The 20,892-nt window shown below is 36.6% G+C and overlaps 1 protein-coding gene across 1 annotated transcript; it reads left to right on the top strand.

The window, feature by feature from the left end:
* The first annotated feature begins 6,744 nt into the window (after nt 1-6,744).
* Nucleotides 6,745-18,275, top strand: LOC123534740 (uncharacterized). Its single transcript, XM_045317133.2, has 3 exons — nt 6,745-7,249; nt 15,628-15,828; nt 17,518-18,275. Exons 1-3 carry the CDS (start codon nt 6,844-6,846, stop codon nt 18,114-18,116), a joined length of 1,206 nt encoding a protein of 401 aa, XP_045173068.2. The 5' UTR covers nt 6,745-6,843; the 3' UTR covers nt 18,117-18,275.
* The last annotated feature ends 2,617 nt before the right edge of the window (nt 18,276-20,892 follow it).

The following is a 20,892-nucleotide window of genomic DNA, read 5'->3' as shown; positions in this document are numbered from 1 at the left end:
GGCAACAACGGCCAGTTGTCACAAAAAGAACACAAAGTTGCAAACGGGTTCTTTACATAATTTTATCCATTACAAAGGTCCTGTTGTGCAAATACCCAATGCACCCGGCAGATCTACTGCTGGCCAGTTTTATAGGGACAAGGTTATAAAATCAGTTACAAAACATTACGTTAAACGTCTTCCGCAATTTTATTTACGGTCCATCTTCCTTATTCATGACAACCTGCATATAAGAGCAAATTTGTATGAACCTCACAATTGTCTGGATTCCGCTCGTAATAAGGACCATTTCGGCAAATGCAAATGTCAAACTTTTTTTTTGAAAAGTTCTTCTAAAAGTGTTATACCAACATACCGGTATTTCACATTTTCTAAAAGATACAGCAGTGATGACAATACAATGGTGTAGTTATTACAATAAAGTCCACATCACCTGAGATTCAAATGAATATGCCAAGGATGTTTGTTATTAGCCCTCTGTTGGTTGAAACCCAGTTTCGGGGACTATAGTATGTCTGTTCATCCGTACCTCTTCCTGTCCATTTGCAATTTTATGTCAAGTCTATTACTCTGTCATTCATGGACATTCTTTGATATTACTTTGTACACGTGTTCCCCATAATTAGAGTACGTGACATGCGCAACATCTGGACCGCTAGCTTAAAGGTCAAGGTCCCCATAATGAGACAACTTGTCATTCGCAATACCAAAACCCTGGCAGAAATGTCAAGGTCACACTTTTAGGTGAAAAATCAATATTTTTCTGCATGTCCGGTCCATAACTCTGTCATTCGTCAATAGGATATTACTAAACTTGGTATGAATGTTTCCCATAAGGAGACAATGTGTCATGCACAACTCAAACGTCAATGTCAAACTTGGTGGTCAAAAGTGAACATTTATCTTTCCTTGTCTTGTCTAGTTTATTAAATATTTAAGGTCCCTTTTATTGTTTTATCTATATATGGATATTTAAATATCTTTGTATAAATATTCAACATATCAAGCGTCCGACTGAAAAATACCCTTTGTGTATTACCTCAGAATCAACTTTCCTTTAATACAGGCCCGTGTGCATGATTTGTTTGCTGGGGGGCCCAACCTGGGGTGGGTTACCCCTCCCGATTGTGAATTTATTTTAATATGGCACGTGAATAGATGCATTTTCCTGCTACCTGAAACACCTTTAAGGATGCATGAATGTTTTATATATTTAAGGAAAAGTCTACTTTTTTAATCATTTCATCAAGCCTTTTCAATGTATGTATGATTGTACAGTCACAGTGTATGGACTTATTTTTCTGTATGATACCCAGTTGAAAAAAATGTTGAAGTTTTAAGGTGATTATTAAGTAGACTAGCTCCTAGACTATGATGATTTTTTTCACATTTTTATGATTTCATGTAGTGAACTGAGCCAGTCTATATACTATGTCCAATATTACAATTTTAGCATCAGTCCTCTTAGAAAATCTCTAGAATAGACTGGCTTTTGTCTCTATGAACATAAAAAAGAAAAACAATCATAGAAATATCGTAATTATCAGTCTAGTGGCTAGTCTAATTATTAAGGGTATCCTATTTGCAAAATGGCCAAATGTTTTTAGATTTCCAACAAAACAAACGAAGTATTATGACAATTACTATTTACATCATAGATTTCAAATGACAATGAACTCTTAACTGTATCAAAGATCTATAAAAATAAATAGATGTGTATTTTATACTTCTTTGACTGTACAAACTATAACATCACAGCACATATTAAATGATATTTTTATGTATAAAACCCCTCATAAGTAACGAGTTTTAGATGCGTTTTGTAAGATTTACTGAGAAACTACTTTTAAAACTTTGAGAGTTTTTAAGTAAGGTTATTGGACCAAAAAGAGTTAAATTGATACAGTAGTTTCAAATTCATAATTGTTGTAAAATAAAAAGATAGGATAAATATCTATCAATTTAATAAATTTGGGGAATGTGCCTTAACGTAAAAACAAAATACAACCATCATAATGTTTCAATTTTCAGATTCATTTTATGATTTACTTAAAAAAAAACAACAATGTAATGATCATTTTATAACATTTCCAAAGAGTAAAAAACATAATAGTTTCTCCACTACCCAATCAAGTACCGATCAAGCGATCAATGAAGCATGCACAGATAAACTTTTACCTGTGACATGCCTGGGGCTAATTTCCACTACTGGACACGTGCCTGTAATATGATGAAGTTTTTCATTACATATTTTTCTCTTAGTTTCCCGCTTATTTAACAATGTTTTTTTTTTTCAAAGATACTTTTCAACCCCAGTCGAAGGCGAGGGTATAGTTTAGGCTTTGTTCGTCCGTCCGTCCGTTCAACCGTCCGTCCGAAATCATATAGATCTATGACGTTTTTGAGTATTTGAATAAGACATGGTAGACGCAAACTCGTATCAAGTGTCGAAATTAGTTTATCACAAATAAAAATTGTTAAATCTATCCGGTGTTTTTGACGTATTGTCCCTCATACTGGTTTTATTTATATTTTTAAAACATGGTAGAAATGACACCCTGCAAGTTTCGGTCAGATTGTCTGAGTAAGTCATGATTTATGGTCCTTGGAACATGTCTATATAATGCATATACATGTATATTTTATTGGTCTATTCCATTTTCTGTCCGTCCAGAGTCATATCTCGGATGTGGTTAAGTTTACGTCGCATCGACACAATTATAGGTCATTTGGCGACTTTCCAGCTTTGATGGTGGAGGAAGACCCCATGTGCTTCTCCGTCAATAGCGGACACCTGGGTAGAACCACCGACCTTCGACCTTCCGTGAACCAGCTGGACGGCTTCCTCACGTAGAATTCAACGCCCACATCGATGCCGGGCAAGTGATTTGAAGTCAGCGACCTTAACCACTCGGCCACAGAGGCCCCCAAGGATGTGGTTAAAAGATTTGAATAAAACATGGTAAAAATATTAACTGATACAGGGCAATGCGGACTTGTATTTGTCAAGAAACAGATTTATTACCCTTTGCACTTATACATAATTAGAGTACATATTTCGGGTCTTTACTTGACTTTTTGTCCGTTTGTAGTCATATCTCAGATTTTGTAGGATTTAAATAAAACATAATATAAATGATAACTGGTATAAAAGAAATTTAGCCCTGCAAGTTTCAGCTGGATTGCTGGAGGAGGACATGATTTACGGCCCTTTGTACTTATAGTATGATACGTAAATAGTCTATTTTCTATCCTTCCGGAGTCGTATCTCGGACATGGCTTACTTTAATGAATTTTAATTACACATGGTAATCAAAGCGCTGACAGCACAGAAAGGTTGAAATCGGCATTTGATGTGCAATAAACCACTCCGCTGTAACAGTTAAAAGTCACTTCCATGAAACAGTATAACATTCAAATCATTTGCATCCATGTAACATTATATACTAGAAATTCTGCTCTGACTAAAACCATCAAGTGTCTTGAAACACACTGACAGGTTGGGTAAGGCAACCCTATATCGGCTTAAGGAGGTAGGTTACCTTCATATTTGTATGTGCGCATGTCCAACCGGAAGCTAACGTGACGATTTACGACGACGTTTACGACAAACTAAATGTGTTTGTATATTCATTCTTCTGAAAACAAATCATGAACCTGTTTTCGATCTGATGCTTTATGGTTTAATAATTCAGAAATAATGAATAAATTGCCGCAGAAACGCTTCAAAACAATGTTGCCTTAAAATGACGTCACTGACGTCATGACGTTACGTGTCAGTTACCGCGCAAAATTAATAGTTTTTATCTTGAAAGTACGTAATTCTGTGCATTTTTTTTTATTTTAACTATTTTCAAATAACCATTATTTGCTGAAATATTTTTATGAGTCTTTTGCTCTGAATAAAAATCAATATTTTGCTTCTTTTTTGTAGTTATATTGAAATGTTATGCGGAATGTAAGAAAATGGATGATGGTAACCAATGTTATTTGGAATATAGTTGGGTGAAAGGTTACTTGTTACGGCCATTTTCAAATAAAAAATCTAGCAGTTTGATTTGTAATACCTATTTTTCAGGTTCCGTTGATAATTTGTTACTTATATACTAAAACTAAGATCTAAAATTGTTCAAATTTCGGTAGAAAAATGTGATTTCTTGAATTGAATTGATGTTACCATGGAAACGAAGCCCGTGACCTATGTATCTAAATGTAAAATTTAGAAGCGTTGACACTGGTCTATTTAAGAAACACAGCTTCGGCCTTTTATTTTCATTTCAACAATATCCATGAGAATAATAGCAGCATACTGAACGATTTTTCCATGAAAAATGCCAGACGAGGGGTACTGCTGTAAGTATTCTAAGCTGTGAAATTTGTTTTAATAAATGCAAATAACACGAAAATATAACTTACGTTAGAAATAATATGATTTATAGCTACATTAACTAGAAAGTTAATCTTATTCAATATTTTTTTATAAGAAACTACAACAAAAAGCAAGATATAAGCTATTTTAAACATCTCTGTTGCCATGGTTACTTTAAACTTTAAGAAAAATAGGGTACCATGTAAAGTGCTTGGCATTTTGCTAATAATATTACCCAAATATTCCATGATGGTCATTAACAGAATGGCACTGAAGCCGTCGAAAACCCCTATTTTTATACATAGTTGTTTAAAAATGAGAGAAAATGCGTTACCATGGAAACACGAGCCCCGCGACATATACATTTTAAGCTTTTATTAGAAAGATAACGTGCATACTAGTAAAATTATCAATTATGCAGACTTCAACGGATATCAATGAAACTAAAATACACTGAAAAGTGTTAAATATCCGTATTTTCCTTCTTCTTTCAATATGAAATACCTTTGGAGGGTCATGTTCTTCAAACCTGGATAAAAATTGAACTTGAAGGGACAGAGACAAACGAAATTGAGATTGTAGCAGTTAAAACTTCATATTACACGAAATACAAAAATGTGCTGCGGTTCAACTAATTTGAATTTACCCTTGTAACAAGGTAACCTACCTCCTTAAATAAAATTTACTATAATGATACCAATGAGAAATACATTGTCTGTTTCATTAAAAACACAAATATTCAAAGAGAATGACAGAAATATTAGATATTACAACACGACCCGGTTTGTTTTCCTATTAAACAAAGAATGATGAAAACTGTGTTATTCAACAAATAATCATGGCCTTCTTGTTGTGTATCATCTAATTTACCACGGTTCAGAGTTCCGATGCGTAGGAGTTGAATCACGAGGGCGTTAGCCCGAGTGGTTAAATACTGAAGTAGCTGAAGAAGGCCTTGATTGTTTTCATTCTGACATGTTCATTAACATATTTTAATAAATATTATGCTGGACCTCATTTTCCCGAGGAGTAAAGTATTGGACGTCATGCGGCAATTTGACGTCACAATTGACATCATAATGCTCTCTTACCGGTCCGCGCGTCAACCGTTGTTTATCGCATATTCTAACACGATCCGCAGCAATTGCTATATAAACATATAGCGAAATCGCCATTGTAAGTCTTTCAAATGTTCTAAGAATTTGGGTGTAGTCCCGTGCCGAACTGATGAAGTTTATGCAAGCTTATTCTTCAAATTCAAATGTCTATATCTTTCAGTATGATGTCTGGACTCTAATTTTTTACAACTTGATTCTATATCACAGAGTTTCTGTATAGCCTTCTTATCATATTTGTCAACATTCAACACTCTCGAACAGTCAATTATCAAAGAAACTTTTTGAAAATCCTCCAGGTGATTCAAGTTGAGTTCATGTTTGCAGACAGTTCGTATAAGCAAAGAGCTATAAAAATAAATAGTATTTTATACTTCTTTGGTATAAGATATCATACAATGCAGGTATTCTCGCATAAGAAAGAGTTTCGCAATATAACAAGAAGTGTTCCATTGTCTCGTTTCCAGAACGACAAAGATTACATAGAGGATCAACTACATTTTGGTTGAATGCTGCCCTATTAATTTGCGGAATGTATGTTCCAGTCATGAATTTGAGTTTCAATACATTTCTGTTTGCATCATTTGTTGACTTTGCTTCAATTTGTAAGAGAGGGTGGGGTTTCCCTGGTTGAAGGGTAGCCCAACTGAGGTACTTTAATGACTTTAAGCCATTAGATTGTGTAAGAATTAAAGACTTCCATTGTTCATCTACAACGTGGTGAACAGTCTTCTCCCAATGGAGTTTACTTTTTGGATTGTCTAGAAGTTCTTCCGGATCTCCAAAATCATACAAACAAAAAAGCTTGGTCAATTCTATAAACCATGCAGCTATTACTATCTGGAAGTTTGACAAGTAGTTGTCTTCTAGCCAGTCGTTTTCCGACTGAATTTTCGTCAGGCAAACATATATTGTTGTACAGTTTTAAAGCTCTTTTATGGATCTGAGCTTCTATGGGCAAAAAACCGGTCAAAATGTAGACGGCTGCGTTTGCTGTATTCGATGGTAAGGCAAAAAGCTGTTTAAAAATTTTCTTCTGGAACAGTTCCAGCTTATCAAGTAATTTTGTCCTTGGGAGGATTATTTCCAGACCGTGCAAAAGAATAGGTGTAACATACATTCGAAACAAGTGTAAAATAGACTGAGTATCAAGTCCTCCTGGGGCGTGCATTCTCACCGGCAAGAAACTGTATACTGGTATCCTGAAAGAGAGTCTGTGCCGTATATTTTTAAGCTCCGTCGACCGATAGACGTTTGCCAAACGGTGTTTACTGCTATTTCTCACTGCCAAAATGTATTTCCCAAAAAAGTGATATCTAGTGCTAGAGATAACTTCATTACTTTATTAATACTTATAAAATGGAGAATAAATTTTTCGAAGAACCACTGGCTAAAAGACAGAAGAGAGAACACTTGGATCCAATTTTTCAGTCATTTGCATTTGAAGAAGGAAAAAGAAATATTAAAAGGCTCTGTTTGGAAAAAGCATTCTCCTACCTTCAGTTGGGAATAAATGATATGAACTTGGCCATTTTGGAGATAATTGACGCAAATCCACGCACTTCTGTAGGTTTTAGAGATGCTGCACTTACTACAAACTGTTATCAACTTAAGGCACAGAGTGATTCTGGTTTTGTTCTTGAAAATATTTTTGTAGATGGCTTTGATGTTTTGAAAAAAATTTTGGATGCACAACCTAAAGTTCCTAAAGATAACTTGCAATGGAGGGCACTGGCAAAGCTATTGCAGTTCATTTCAGAACAAAGTAAGCAGGATTACATTTTCGCATTATTCTCATGCTCCAAGGAACTCTTGTGCTCGGGGTTCAGGCTATTGCCCTGTAGGCCGGCCCAGACCATACTGCAGTCCTTCCTATCCTATTAGAAGAATGTAGTCCATGGACCATGGAAACAGGTCATTGTGCCCCCCCCCCCACCACCCCCCATGAGTGGTGGGGGGATAGATTTGGTCTTGTCCATGCAGGCGTGTGTCCAAAGTTTGTGATGCATTTAGCTAAAAAACTATTTGATAAATTGATGAAACTTTGTATGAGTCTTTATCATGATATGAACTTGCGCACCTCCTATTTTTAGTCAAACTTCGCCCCCTTTTTCCAGAGTTATTGCCCCTGAAATAGTCAAAAATGCACATTTTCACCTTTTGACGTGCCTAGCTCAAAAAGTATTTTGAAAACTTACATGAGTCTTTATCATGATATAATCTTGAGCACCTCTTATTTTTCGTCTGGCTCCACCCCTTATTTTTAAAGTTATGGCCCCTGAAATAGTAAAAAACTATCTTCCGTAGACATCGATATAAAAAGGTGAAAGGATAACTTTTGCAGGATAACTAGGGCGAGGCGTGATCAAGGCTGCAAACTGCAGCACTGAACTGCTCTAGGGTAGGGAGGTGGGCGACACTGGGGGGAAGTTGGTTCCAATGGTACACTGTTCTCGGAAAATAAGAAAACTTGTAATAGCCAGTGGTTGCAGTAATTAACCTATAACTTAGGGAATGGACACATCGGGTCGTTGGGGTAAGGTAATCAATGATTGGGATAGCAACCAGATCATGATGAATCTTATAGAAGAGTGATAACCTAGAATCTATACGCCTTAAATCCAGTCGACGAAGGCTTAGGGAGTGTAGCATATCTGTTACACTGGAAGTACGGCCATAGTCGGTCTTGATCCAATGGGCAGCTCTCCTTTGGACGCTTTCAATTTGGTCAATTTGAGTTTGGGTGTGGGACGACCATACCTCGGAGGCATATTCGAGGTGGTGTCGGACTAGAGTCTGGTAAGCAATGGTCTTATTGGGTTGGGCTTTGACCTTAATGTTTCTTCGTAAGAACCCTAGGGTTTGGTTAGCTTTTTTGGTTGACCTGTTTATGCGATTGTCACATGATAGGTCATTTGAGATATCCACGCCTAGGTATTTAGCTGACCGATTCAAGTTGGACTCCATGTAGGTAATACTGGGTAGGGATAGGATGTTTCCTTCTAGTGGCGTGGATCACTTGACACTTGGAGGGGTTGAACTCCATATCCCACTCCAACTCCCACTTTTCTAGAAGTTTTAGGTCACATTTTCAACTAATGACGTGCCTTTGATGAAAATTCATGAAACCTTGCATGAATCTTGATCAGGATATGACTTTGCACACTTGGCATCCTTCTTGAGAATCTTAGCGCTTATTAGTATCAGGGGTCACGCTGTCGATCGCCACTTGAGCCATTTGCGACAAAAAATTGAATGTGGCTCCGAAATTTTCTAATTGGTGAAAATAGCCCGAAGCTATGTCTGTCTGCAAAACTACGAATATGGCCAGTTTTACGAACCAAAAGGTGTGAAAAATTGATAATCTGTGTAGACACAACATCCGTTATTGAAAGGGAGGGAGCCAATTTGCAAATTTTTTATTTGATCAGGCAGTTAATTGGCGATAATTAGACTATTGAATAACAAACTGGATAATTATAATCATCATTTTGTGCACTTGATACGATTTTATGAGCAGTCGGCCGTAGGACAAATTTTCTATGATTGCCGAGGGTTAGTTTGGGCAAAAACAAATAAAAATGCTTTAGACAAGCAGAAATTGTAAGTATTGAATAGCTATGATGACAGAAAAGCAATAATAATACTGTATTACAGAGTTATGGCCCTTTAAATAGCCGAAACAGTGGATTTTTTGTTTATGGTGCTCATTGCTGAAGAAGTATATGGCCTAGAATAAAGAATCAGTTACATAAAATGTTTATTGAGGCTATACCCCCTTATGCAAACATTTGAATTATTGCCCCTTATTTGTGACAAATGTACCAGTGGGGGCACACCCTGTGTCCTACAGACACATTCTAGTTGAGCCTGACATGATCCCCTACTCATAATGAATTATGAGACTTAAAGTTTTCCTGGGTTCGTCCAGTACTTATATAGTAATGTGTCACTTATGTCACAAAACTGCCTGCTTCCGGTGATCATGGACCTACCTAGGCCTATCCATGTTACACAGGATCAGCCCCTATGGCTTAATCAGACATTGGCAGGATGTGTAAAATCTTGATTTTTGAAAAAAATTACAACTTACAAGCTTGGTGCTCGGAGTTGGTTAAAATTTTTGTTTAGGTCTACCTTTCCTCAAGAACTATAGGAGCTACAGCTTTAAAACTTAGCATAGTTGTTTATCATTATTAGTTGACTATGTAGGCCATGAACCATAACACTGATATGCATTTTGTCAGAATTATGGCCCTTTTTTGTACATAGAAAATTTGAGGTTCTTGGTTAAAATTGTTGTCTAGGTCCACCTTTTCTCAAAAACTAAGAGCTACAGCTTTGAAACTTTATAAGCTTGTTTATTGTCATTAGTTGACTTTGAAGGCCAAGAGTTATAACTCTAACCTGCATTTTGTCAGAATTATGACCCTTTTTATACACAAGTCTGAAAAACGGGACATACTATGCAGGGGGCCTCCACAAACTTTATCTGGAGCATTTCTTCTTCATGCAAGGAGGGATTTTGATGTAACTTGGCACAAATGATCACCATCATGAGATGGAGTGTCCTGCACAGAACTAGGTCCTCAGGTCTAGTCAAGGTCACACTGAGAGGTTAAAGGTCAAGTTCAGGATTGATGTTGTTCAGAGCATTTCTTCTTCATGCATGGAGGAAATTTGATGTAACTTGGCACAAATGTTCTCTACCATGAGAGTGATGAGACAGAGTGACCGGGAGTGTCAGGCGAAAGAACCAGGTCCCTATGTCTAAGGTCAAGGTCACACTTAGAGGTCAAATATCAAATTCAAGAATGACTTTGTCCTTAGCATTTCTTCTTCATGCTTGGAGGGATTTTGATGTAACTTGGCACAAATGTTCACCACCATGAGGTGTTTTAGAATTATTTCCCTTTGATTTACTATAAATAGCTTATATTGTTACTTTTTAGCACATCTGATTTTTGCAAAAAAAATGATGAGTTTTTTTATCATCACTTGATTGGTGTCGGCGTCGGCGTTGCCTGGTTAAGTTTTATATTTAGGTCAGCTTTTCTCCTAAACTATCAAAGATATTACTGACCCTGTACACCAAGAAACATAACTCCATTCTGCTTTTTGCAAGAATTATGGCCCCTTTTGGACTTAGAAAATATCAGATTTCTTGGTTAAGTTTTATGTTTAGGTCAGGGTATTTTCCTAAACTATCAAAGATATTGCTTTGAAACTTGCAACTGTTGTTCACCATCATAAGCTGACCCTGTGCAGCAAGGAACATAACTCCATTCTGCTTTTTGCAAGATTTATGGCCCCTTTTGGACTTAGAAAATTTGATTTCTTGGTGAAGTTTTATGTTTAGGTCAGCTTTTCTCCTAAACTATCCAACGTATTGTTTTGAAACTTGCAACACTTGTTCACCTTCAATAGCTGACCCTGTACAGCAAGAAACATAACTCCATCCTGCTTTTTGCAAGATTTATGGCCCCTTTTGGACTTAGAAAATATCAGATTTCTTGGTTAAGTTTTATGTTTAGGTCAACTTTTTCTCTTAAACTATGAAAGCTTTTGCTTTGAGACTTGCAACACTTGTTCACCATCATAAGCTGACCCTGTACAGCAAGAAACATAACTCCATCCTGCTTTTTTGCAATAATTATTGCCCCTTTTGGACTTAGAAAATCAGTTTTCTTGGTTGAGTATTATGTTTAAGTCAGCTTTTCTCATAAACTATCAAAGCTATTGCTTTAAAACTTGCAACAGTTTTTCACCATCATAAGCGTACGCTGTACATCAAGAAACATAACTCTATCCTGCTTTTTGCAAGAATGATGGCCCTTTTTAGACTTAGAAAATCATGGGTAGGACAATATTTCTATTATACAAAAAAATCAGATGAGCGTCAGCACCCGCAGGGCGGTGCTCCTGTTTATTACTGGCCATAGGGAAAAATTGAGACCACTTTTTTGTGGTACAACATGTATGTTACATCCAATTTTTAGCTCATCTGATTTTTTGAAAAAAAATGATGAGTTATTGTCATCACTTGAGCGGTTGTCGGCGTCGGCGTCGGCGTCGGCGTTGCCTGGTTAAGTTTTATGTTTAGGTCACCTTTTCTCCTAAACTATCAAAGCTATTGCTTTGAAACTTGGAATACTTGTTCACCATCATAAGCTGACCCTGTATAGCAAGAAACATAACTCCATCTTGCTTTTTGCAAGATTTATGGCCCCTTTTGTACTTAGAAAATATCAGATTTCTTGGTTAAGTTTTATGTTTAGGTCAACTTTTCTCCTAAACTATCAAAGCTATTGCTTTGAAACTTGGAATACTTGTTCACCATCATAAGCTGACCCTGTACATCAAGAAACATAACTCCATCTTGCTTTTTGCAAGATTTATGGCCCCTTTTGGACTTAGAAAATCAGTTTTCTTGGTTAAGTTTTATGTTTAGGTCACCTTTTCTCCTAAACTATCAAAGCTATTGCTTTGAAACTTGGAATACTTGTTCACCATCATAAGCTGACCCTGTATAGCAAGAAACATAACTCCATCTTGCTTTTTGCAAGATTTATGGCCCCTTTTGTACTTAGAAAATATCAGATTTCTTGGTTAAGTTTTATGTTTAGGTCAACTTTTCTCCTAAACTATCAAAGCTATTGCTTTGAAACTTGGAATACTTGTTCACCATCATAAGCAGACCCTGTACATCAAGAAACATAACTCCATCTTGCTTTTTGCAAGATTTATTGCCGCTTTTGGACTTAGAAAATCAGTTTTCTTGGTTAAGTTTTATGTTTAGGTCAGCTTTTATCCTAAACTATCAAAGCTATTGCTTTAAAACTTGCAACACTTGTTCACCATCATAAGTTGACCCTGTACAGCAAGAAACATAACTCCATCCTGCTTTTTGCAAGATTTATGGCCCCTTTTGGACTTAGAAAATATCAGATTTCTTGGTTAAGTTTTATGTTTAGGTCAACTTTTTCTCTTAAACTATCAAAGCTATTGCTTTGAAACTTGCAACACTTGTTGACCATCATAAGCTGACCCTGTACAGCAAGCAACATAACTCCATCCTGCTTTTTGCAATAATTATTGCCCTTTTTGGACTTAGAAAATAATTTTCTTGGTTGAGTATTATGTTTAAGTCAACTTTTCTCATAAACTATCAAAGCTATTGCTTTAAAACTTGCGACAGTTTTTCACCATCATAAGTGGACACTAAACATCAAGAAACATAACTCTAACCTGCTTTTTGCAAGAATGATGGCCCTTTTTAGACTTAGAAAATCATGGGTAGGACAATATTTCTATTACACAAAAAAAATCAGATGAGCGTCAGCACCCGCAAGGCGGTGCTCTTGTTAGATGTATTTTGACCTATCTGTACCTGTTAAGGAGGTTTGTTTGGACATATATTATATAGATTTGTTTTCTTTTTTATACGCCCATCTGTGAAAGAGCAGAGCGTATTATATGAACACCTGTGGCGGGCAGTTGGCATCCAAAGCATGTCCGCTCTCTAAGTTGAACAGTTTTCATCCGATCTTCACCAAACTTGCTGATAATGTTTGTGGGCAAGATATCTTGGCCAAGTTCGATAACTACCCAAATGGTTCCAGGCACTCTTGGATTATGGCCCTTGAATCAAGGGCGTACCCAGGGCAATAAAAATTATACGCACAGGAAAAGGGTTGAGTTTGGGAGGTGGTGTCCCCCTCCAGCTAATTGGGGCACTGGGGAGCTCCCTTGGAAATTTTTTAAAACATTGACTTATCTTTTGGTGCAGTCTGACTGTTTTTATGACAGTAATTTTGGGCATAATATCTCGGCCAAGTTGATAACCACCCAATGGTCCCATGCACTCTTGGCTTATGGCCCTTGAATTCTCTAAAAACTGCGAATTTAGCCTTGTCCGCTCTCTAAGTCAAACAGTTTTCATCCAATCTTCATCAAACTTGCTGACAGTGTTCTTGGACATATCTCGGCCAAGTTTGATAACCACCCAAATGGCCCCAGGCACTCTTGGATTATAGCCCTTAAATTACTCGAAATCTGTGAAATTAGCCTTGTCCATTCAAACAGTTTTGATCCGATTGTCAATTTCATCCTACGTGGAACCTCAGAAATACCTTGATTCCTTCTTACTCTTTTTTTTGGTTAATTATAAGGCATACAACATCAACATTATTACCTTTATGATACGCAACTGAATATTTAAACGGGCATATTTTGTGACAGTCTGGCACTCTTGTTAGGATTAACTTCCCTTTGTGATTACTATAAATACATAATAATTCTATTTATAGCCCACGCTCTAATAAACGCCCAGTCCCGACTTTTTGTAAAAAAAACCAGCCTTTTTTTAGAAAAAAATCAAAATTACGATGTTATCTAATAAGCGCCCATCCTTTGAATCTTAGAAAATAATCCTACCTTTTATCAGTTAAACAGCGAGTTTTCTTATTTCCCTTCTAAGGTAAGATCATACATCACTTTTCCTGTCTTTAATTCCAAATATTTTACATGAACAAGGTATTTCGACGCCCCCTCCTTGCACAAACAATAGCACTATCACTGTGTTCGTTTTCAGGTTCTAATATGCATGTCAGTATAATTTCGAAAGGATGATTGTTTTTAACTTTTTATGAACATGATAACCTTTTATGGCTGCTTTAACTGAAACTAACACACATGCCACCATATCATATGTACATGTAATGTGTATTCACCCAGGTAAGCATATGCTAATGCAAAGGCGCATGCTTTTTGTAATAACGTCACGTCTGGCATTTCGAGACAGGGGTCCTGAAAGGGAAATTTAATCAATATTGGATTCAAGGTGCTTTGATCTAAAACAATAGGGTGTTGTTTAAATTTGCTTGAAATTGACAGAATCACAAACAAAAATACTGAATACTATATTCATGACAGAATAAATTAAATTTAATCATGTATTTTGTGATTTTAGCTTGGCCGGTTATAGCACTGATCTAGTACAGCCGTTATCAATTTTGTACGACTATCACATCATTACTTTCTAATAGTCACCGATATGTTCGAAAATAAATATTACATCAAGATTTTGAATGTTTGCTGGTGATTTGTCTCTAATATTCACCCATCCCTAAGTTTTGAGTCGACCGTGTTTCTAATAAACGCCCGGGCTATAAATAGAATTATTACGGTAACTTAACACCATAACACCTGCAGACGAGCAATGGCACCCGTAGGCGGTTCTCTTGTTTCTAGATGAGGTTATTAAATCTCAGTAACAAACAAGGCTATGAAGATTGTTCAAATTTTGCCCCTAGGGTGAAAAGAGGCCCCTTATTTTATTTTGAGAATTCTGTGGAAGTAAATTTGCCGCATAACAACAACCAAAATTATAGGATTGACATTTTGATACTTAGTTCATCTGCAAATACCAGATTAGGATTTTAATCAAGGCATTCCTAAAAATTTCAACATCCTTATAAAAACATCAAGATATAATGAAATTTAGCAGTTTTTTTCAAATTGACTCTTTCACCTGCCAAATATATAGAGCAATTTTACAAGATTCAAAATGAGTACCATTTTATACTTTCTAGTAACTAATAAAATTTAAATCTGGGACCTTTGTTATCAAGTGGTTGACATCCCTTGCTTGAGTAGCCTTTCACCTCTGTAAGCTTAGGCCCAGCTCAGGTTATTATAAGCTTGAGCCCAGCTCAAATTATTTTATGATAAGCTGTCTAGCTGGATGATTGCCATTGTGCAAAATAGTTTAGTGTACATGTACCTTGGTTCTTCTTATAGGCCACCATTTCCTCCTCTGCATCACAATAAAAGCTACACCACAAAAAAAGCTAGAAGGTCACCATATGTCCAACAAAACTAACATACAAATTTCAGACTAACAGCATTGATGAATACAGGCCCAAGTTGTCATACATAGCAGATCAGTGTCATCTTTTGTATTCTCTTTAGCCAATGATAAGGTTTCTACCTGCCATAACATAAGCAAATTAACCTGAAAATTCAGAAAGCAAGAATTTTATTTTTCTGTAAGTGATTTTTTCCCCCAAATATTGTCAGAAACTTGTTTCATCTGCAAATGGTAATATTATATACACATATATATGTGTTTATCAATTTCAGGTCATGACCCTTTATTCGAAGAGCCGGAGTATGAAGAACAGTGGGTGTTTACTCTGGCTCAGCATCTGTTTTCTAAACTGTCAGTTGATGAAGCGTACATGGTTGATTCAGCTCCTAACTTTAGATTACAAGAAGACCTTGGAGTTTGTCCTTGTAAAGAGAAAGACCCATTGATTGGAAAAATAGGAGATACTTCCTTTGGTAGGTTAAGTATTTTCTTCATTTAAATAGGACTAATTTGATAACATGACAGTGTGGTGGGGGGTTATAGGAATGGTCTTCGTTCGTCCTTCTGTCCTTCCGTCCGTCTGTCCGTAACACTTTCGTGTCCGCTCCATATCTCCTAAACCCCTTGAAGGATTTTCATGAAACTTGGGTCAAATGATCACCTCATCAAGACAATTTGCAGAACCCATGAGTCAGCCTTGTCTGCTCAAGGTCAAGGTCACAACTCAAGGTCAAAGGTTTGAGCCTTCCATTTTGTGTTCGCTCTATATCTCCTTAGCCCCTTGAAGGAATTTTATAAAACTTGGTTCAAATGATCACCTCATCAAGACGATGTGAAGAACCCATTAATCAGCCATGCCGGCTCCTGATCAAGGTCACAAGTTAGGGTCAAAGGTTTGAGCCTTCCATTTTGTGTCCGCTCTATATCTCCTAAACCCTTTGAAGGATTTTCATCAAACTTGGGTCAAATGATCACCTTATCAAGGCAATGTGCAGAACTCATGAGTCAGCCATGCCAGCTCAATGTCAAGGTCACAACTGAAGGTCAAAGGTTTGAGCCTTCCATTTTTTGTCTGCTCTGTATCTCTTAATTCCCTTGAAGGATTCATTTGAAACTTGGGTCGAATGATCACCTCATCAAGGCGATGTGCAGAACTCATGAGTCAGCCATGCTGGCTCAAGGTCAAGATCACAGCTCAAGGTCAAAGGTCTGAGCCTTCCATTTTGTGTCCACTCTGTATCTCTTAAACCCCTTGAAGAAATTTTATTAAACTTGGGTCAAATGATCACCTAATCAAAAGATGTGCAGAACTTGAGTCAGCCATGCCGGCTCAAGGTCAAGGTCATAACTTAGGGTCAAAGGTTTGAGCCTTCATTTTGTGTCCACTTTGTATCTCCTAAACCCCTTGAAGGATTTTCATCAAACATGGGTCAAATGATCACCTCATCAAAAGATGTGCAGAACTAATGAGTCAGCCATGTCAACTTGAGGTCAAGGTCACAACTCTGGCTGAAAGGTTTGAGCTCTGTATCTCCTAAACCCCTTTAAGGATTTTTATGAAACTTGGGTCAAATGATCACCTCTTCAAGACATTGTGCAGAATTCATGAGTCAGCCATGTCAGTTCAAGGTCAGGGTCACAGCTAAAGGTCAAAGGTTTACCCTTTCACTATCCATAGCAGTGGCGGGGGATTTGGCTGTCTTTCAGACTGCCTTGTAAAGAATTGATTTCCATACTGATACAGAACTCTGGTTGCCATGGCAACCAAAAGGAAACCCTTTAAAAATCTTCTTGTCCTAAACCACAGTAGCTAGGGCTTTGATATTTAGTATGTGGCAGCATCTAATGGAAACCTTGCCAAAATGATTTTTTGTATAAAATGTTGGTTTAGCTTAAAACTTTGTTATCTGATAAAGGAAACTAGTTCACAGAAAATTTTATAGAGGCCACATTTTTACCTGATTTACATTAAACGTAGTCGGAATGTTTTCTTATTGAATTTGGTGTCAAACAAGTTTCTTTGTCATCAGATATAAGAGTTAGGTCAGGTGAGTGATACAAGTCCTTAATGTATCTCTTGTTAATTACCTTTGTATGGCAAATATCATAAATTATATGTTACATATTTTCATCCTACTCTAAACTCTGTGTTCCTTTTTCAGGTTTGGAGGCCGGATGGCATGGGAAGGCTGACATTATAATGCAACATGTTCCTATCACTGTGATAAGAGAGAGAAAACAATATGTTACATCTGAAGATCTGTCATCATCCTCTGGAGAAGCAAACGAGAGCTTTTCAGAAAAAGACTTAACTCAGCTGAGGGCTCAGACAATTTTATTTTCATTTTTGCAGCATAAACTGAACAAAGATCTGTTGAAAAATTGTTTGATACCTGGGATAGGAATGAATGCAAAGGAATTAGTGATTTTCTTTTATGACTGTGAAAATGATGTGTTGCTGTCTTCGAAGACATTGCAGCTGTTTCGTGGAAAAGAACTCTCTCTTTCAGTTGTTTTGTTTCTCTGGCTTACTCTAAATTACAGACATTTCTGTTCTGGAGTTGCTGAAGGCATGAAAGGTTTTAAATCAACATTTTTCAGTAAGGCTGAAAACTACTTAAAAGATTACTACAGTGATGTAACACTATCTCTGCACATGCCATTTAAAAAACAAGAGACAGAATTTGGTTGGTCAGATAATTATGGAATAGAATTTGCAGTAAGAGAACCTTGTGTAGATTACATTGAACTGCCTAATTAATGAGATCTGATCCAACAAATAACTTGAGTGTATACTCCAAGAAAAGTCATGTTTTAGCTAACATATGTGTAGAAGGACCAGTGAGCTTTGTGTTCTGTCCTAATATTTGCACCATGTTATGGGTTTGGTTGATAAAAAAGAATTCTGGTATAATTGTTTCTTGATTGTCAGCATTATTGTTGTTTAAGGCTTTTGTCAGCTCACAAAAGTTCTGGGTGAGCTATTAGTTTAGTGGATGGTCTGGCATTCGTGGTCAGCATTTCCACTTATACATCTCCTCTGAAAATACTAGCCAGAATTACACCAAACTTGTACATCTTCTCCTTTGAAAATACTAGCCAGAATCACACCAAACTTATACATCTTCTCCTCTGAAAATACTAGCCAGAATTACACCAAACTTATACATCTTCTCCTTTGAAAATACTAGCCAGAATTACACCAAACTTATACATCTTCTCCTCGGAAAATCTTAGCCAGAATTACACCAAACTTATACATCTTCTCCTCGGAAAATACTGGCCAGAATTACACCAAACTTATACATCTTCTCCTCTGAAAATACTAGCCAGAATTACACCAAACTTATACATCTTCTCCTCGGAAAATACTGGCCAGAATTACACCAAACTTATACATCTTCTCCTCGGAAAATACTAGCCAGAATTACACCAAACTTATACATCTTCTCGGAAAATACTGGCCAGAATTACACCAAACTTATACATCTTCTCCTCGGAAAATACTAGCCAGAATACACCAAACTTATACATCTTACTCCTCGGAAAATACTGGCCAGAATTCACAAACTTATAATCTTTCCTCGAAAAATACTGGCCAAATGACACCAAATTATACATCTTCTCCTTTGAAAATACTAGCCAAATCACACCAAACTTATACATCTTTCCTCGGAAATCTTAGCCAAATTACACCAAACTTATACATCTTCTCCTCGAAAATCTTAGCCAGAATTTAAAACCAAACTTATTACATCTTCTCCTCGAAAATATGGCAAATGAATTACACCAAACTTATACATTCTTCTCCTCGGAAAATACTGGCCAGTAATACCCCAAACTTATACATCTTCTCCTCGGAAAATCTTAGCCAGAATTACACCAAACTTATACATCTTTCCTCGGAAAATCTTAGCCAGATTACACCAAACTTATACATCTTCTCCTCGGAAAATATGCCAGAATTACACCAAATTTATACATCTCCTCTTAAAAATACTGGCCAGAATTACACCAAACTTATACATCTCCTATGAAAATACTGGCCAGAATTACACCAAACTTATACATCTCCTATGAAAATACTGGCAAGAATTACACCAAACTTATACATCTTCTCCTCTGAAAATACTGGCCAGAATTACACCAAACTTGTACCTCTTCTCCTCTGAAAATGTTAAATAAATCTTTCTCTTAAACTGCTAGCCAGAACAACACTAAATTTATACATCTTCTCCTCTGAAAATACTAGCCAGAATTACACCAAAATTATACATCTTCTCCTCTGAAAATACTAGCCAGAATTACTTATACATCTCCTCCCTGAAATACTGGCCAGAATCACACCAAACTATACATCTTTCTCGAAAAAACTGGCCGAATTACAACCAAACTTTAATATCTTCCCTTGAAAAAACTGGCCGAATTACACCAACTTATAACTTTTCTCCTCTGAAAAACTGGCCGGAATTTACACCAAACTTATATATCTTCTCCTCTGAAAATACTGGCCAGAATTACACCAAACTTACACATTTTCTCCTCTGAAAAAACTGGCCAGAATCACACCAAACTTATACATTTTCTCCTCTGAAAAAACTGGCCAGAATCACACCAAACTTATACATTTTCTCCTCTGAAAATACTAGCCAGAATTACACCAAACTTATACCTCTTCTCCTCTGAAAATACTAGCCAGAATTACACCAAACTTATACATTTTCTCCTCTGAAAAAACTGGCCGGAATTACACCAAACTTATACATTTTCTCCTCTGAAAAAACTGGCCAGAATTACACCAAACTTATACATCTTCTCCTCTGAAAAAACTGGCCGGAATTACACCAAACTTATACATCTTCTCCTCTGAAAATACTGGCCAGAATTACACCAAACTTACACATTTTCTCCTCTGAAAAAACTGGCCGGAATTACACCAAACTTATACATCTTCTCCTCTGAAAATACTGGCCAGAATTACACCAAACTTACACATTTTCTCCTCTGAAAAAACTGGCCAGAATCACACCAAACTTATACATTTTCTCCTCTGAAAAAACTGGCCAGAATCACACCAAACTTATACATTTTCTCCTCTGAAAATACTAGCCAGAATTACACCAAACTTATACATCTTCTCCTTTGAAAATACTAGCCAGAATTACACCAAACTTATACATTTTCTCCTCTGAAAAAACTGGCCAGAATCACACCAAACTTATACATTTTCTCCTCTGAAAATACTAGCCAGAATTACACCAAACTTATACATCTTCTCCTTTGAAAATACTAGCCAGAATTACACCAAACTTATACATCTTCTCCTTTGAAAATACTAGCCAGAATTACACCAAACTTATACATTTTCTCCTCTGAAAAAACTGGCCAGAATCACACCAAACTTATACATTTTCTCCTCTGAAAATACTAGCCAGAATTACACCAAACTTATACCTCTTCTCCTCTGAAAATACTAGCCAGAATTACACCAAACTTATACATCTTCTCCTCTGAAAAAACTGGCCAGAATCACACCA

The sequence above is a fragment of the Mercenaria mercenaria genome, chromosome 12 (assembly GCF_021730395.1).
Source record: "Mercenaria mercenaria strain notata chromosome 12, MADL_Memer_1, whole genome shotgun sequence".
Lineage (NCBI taxonomy): Eukaryota > Metazoa > Mollusca > Bivalvia > Venerida > Veneridae > Mercenaria > Mercenaria mercenaria.
Note: the sequence above shows the minus strand (reverse complement) of the source record. Positions and strands in the feature narration are given on the sequence as shown.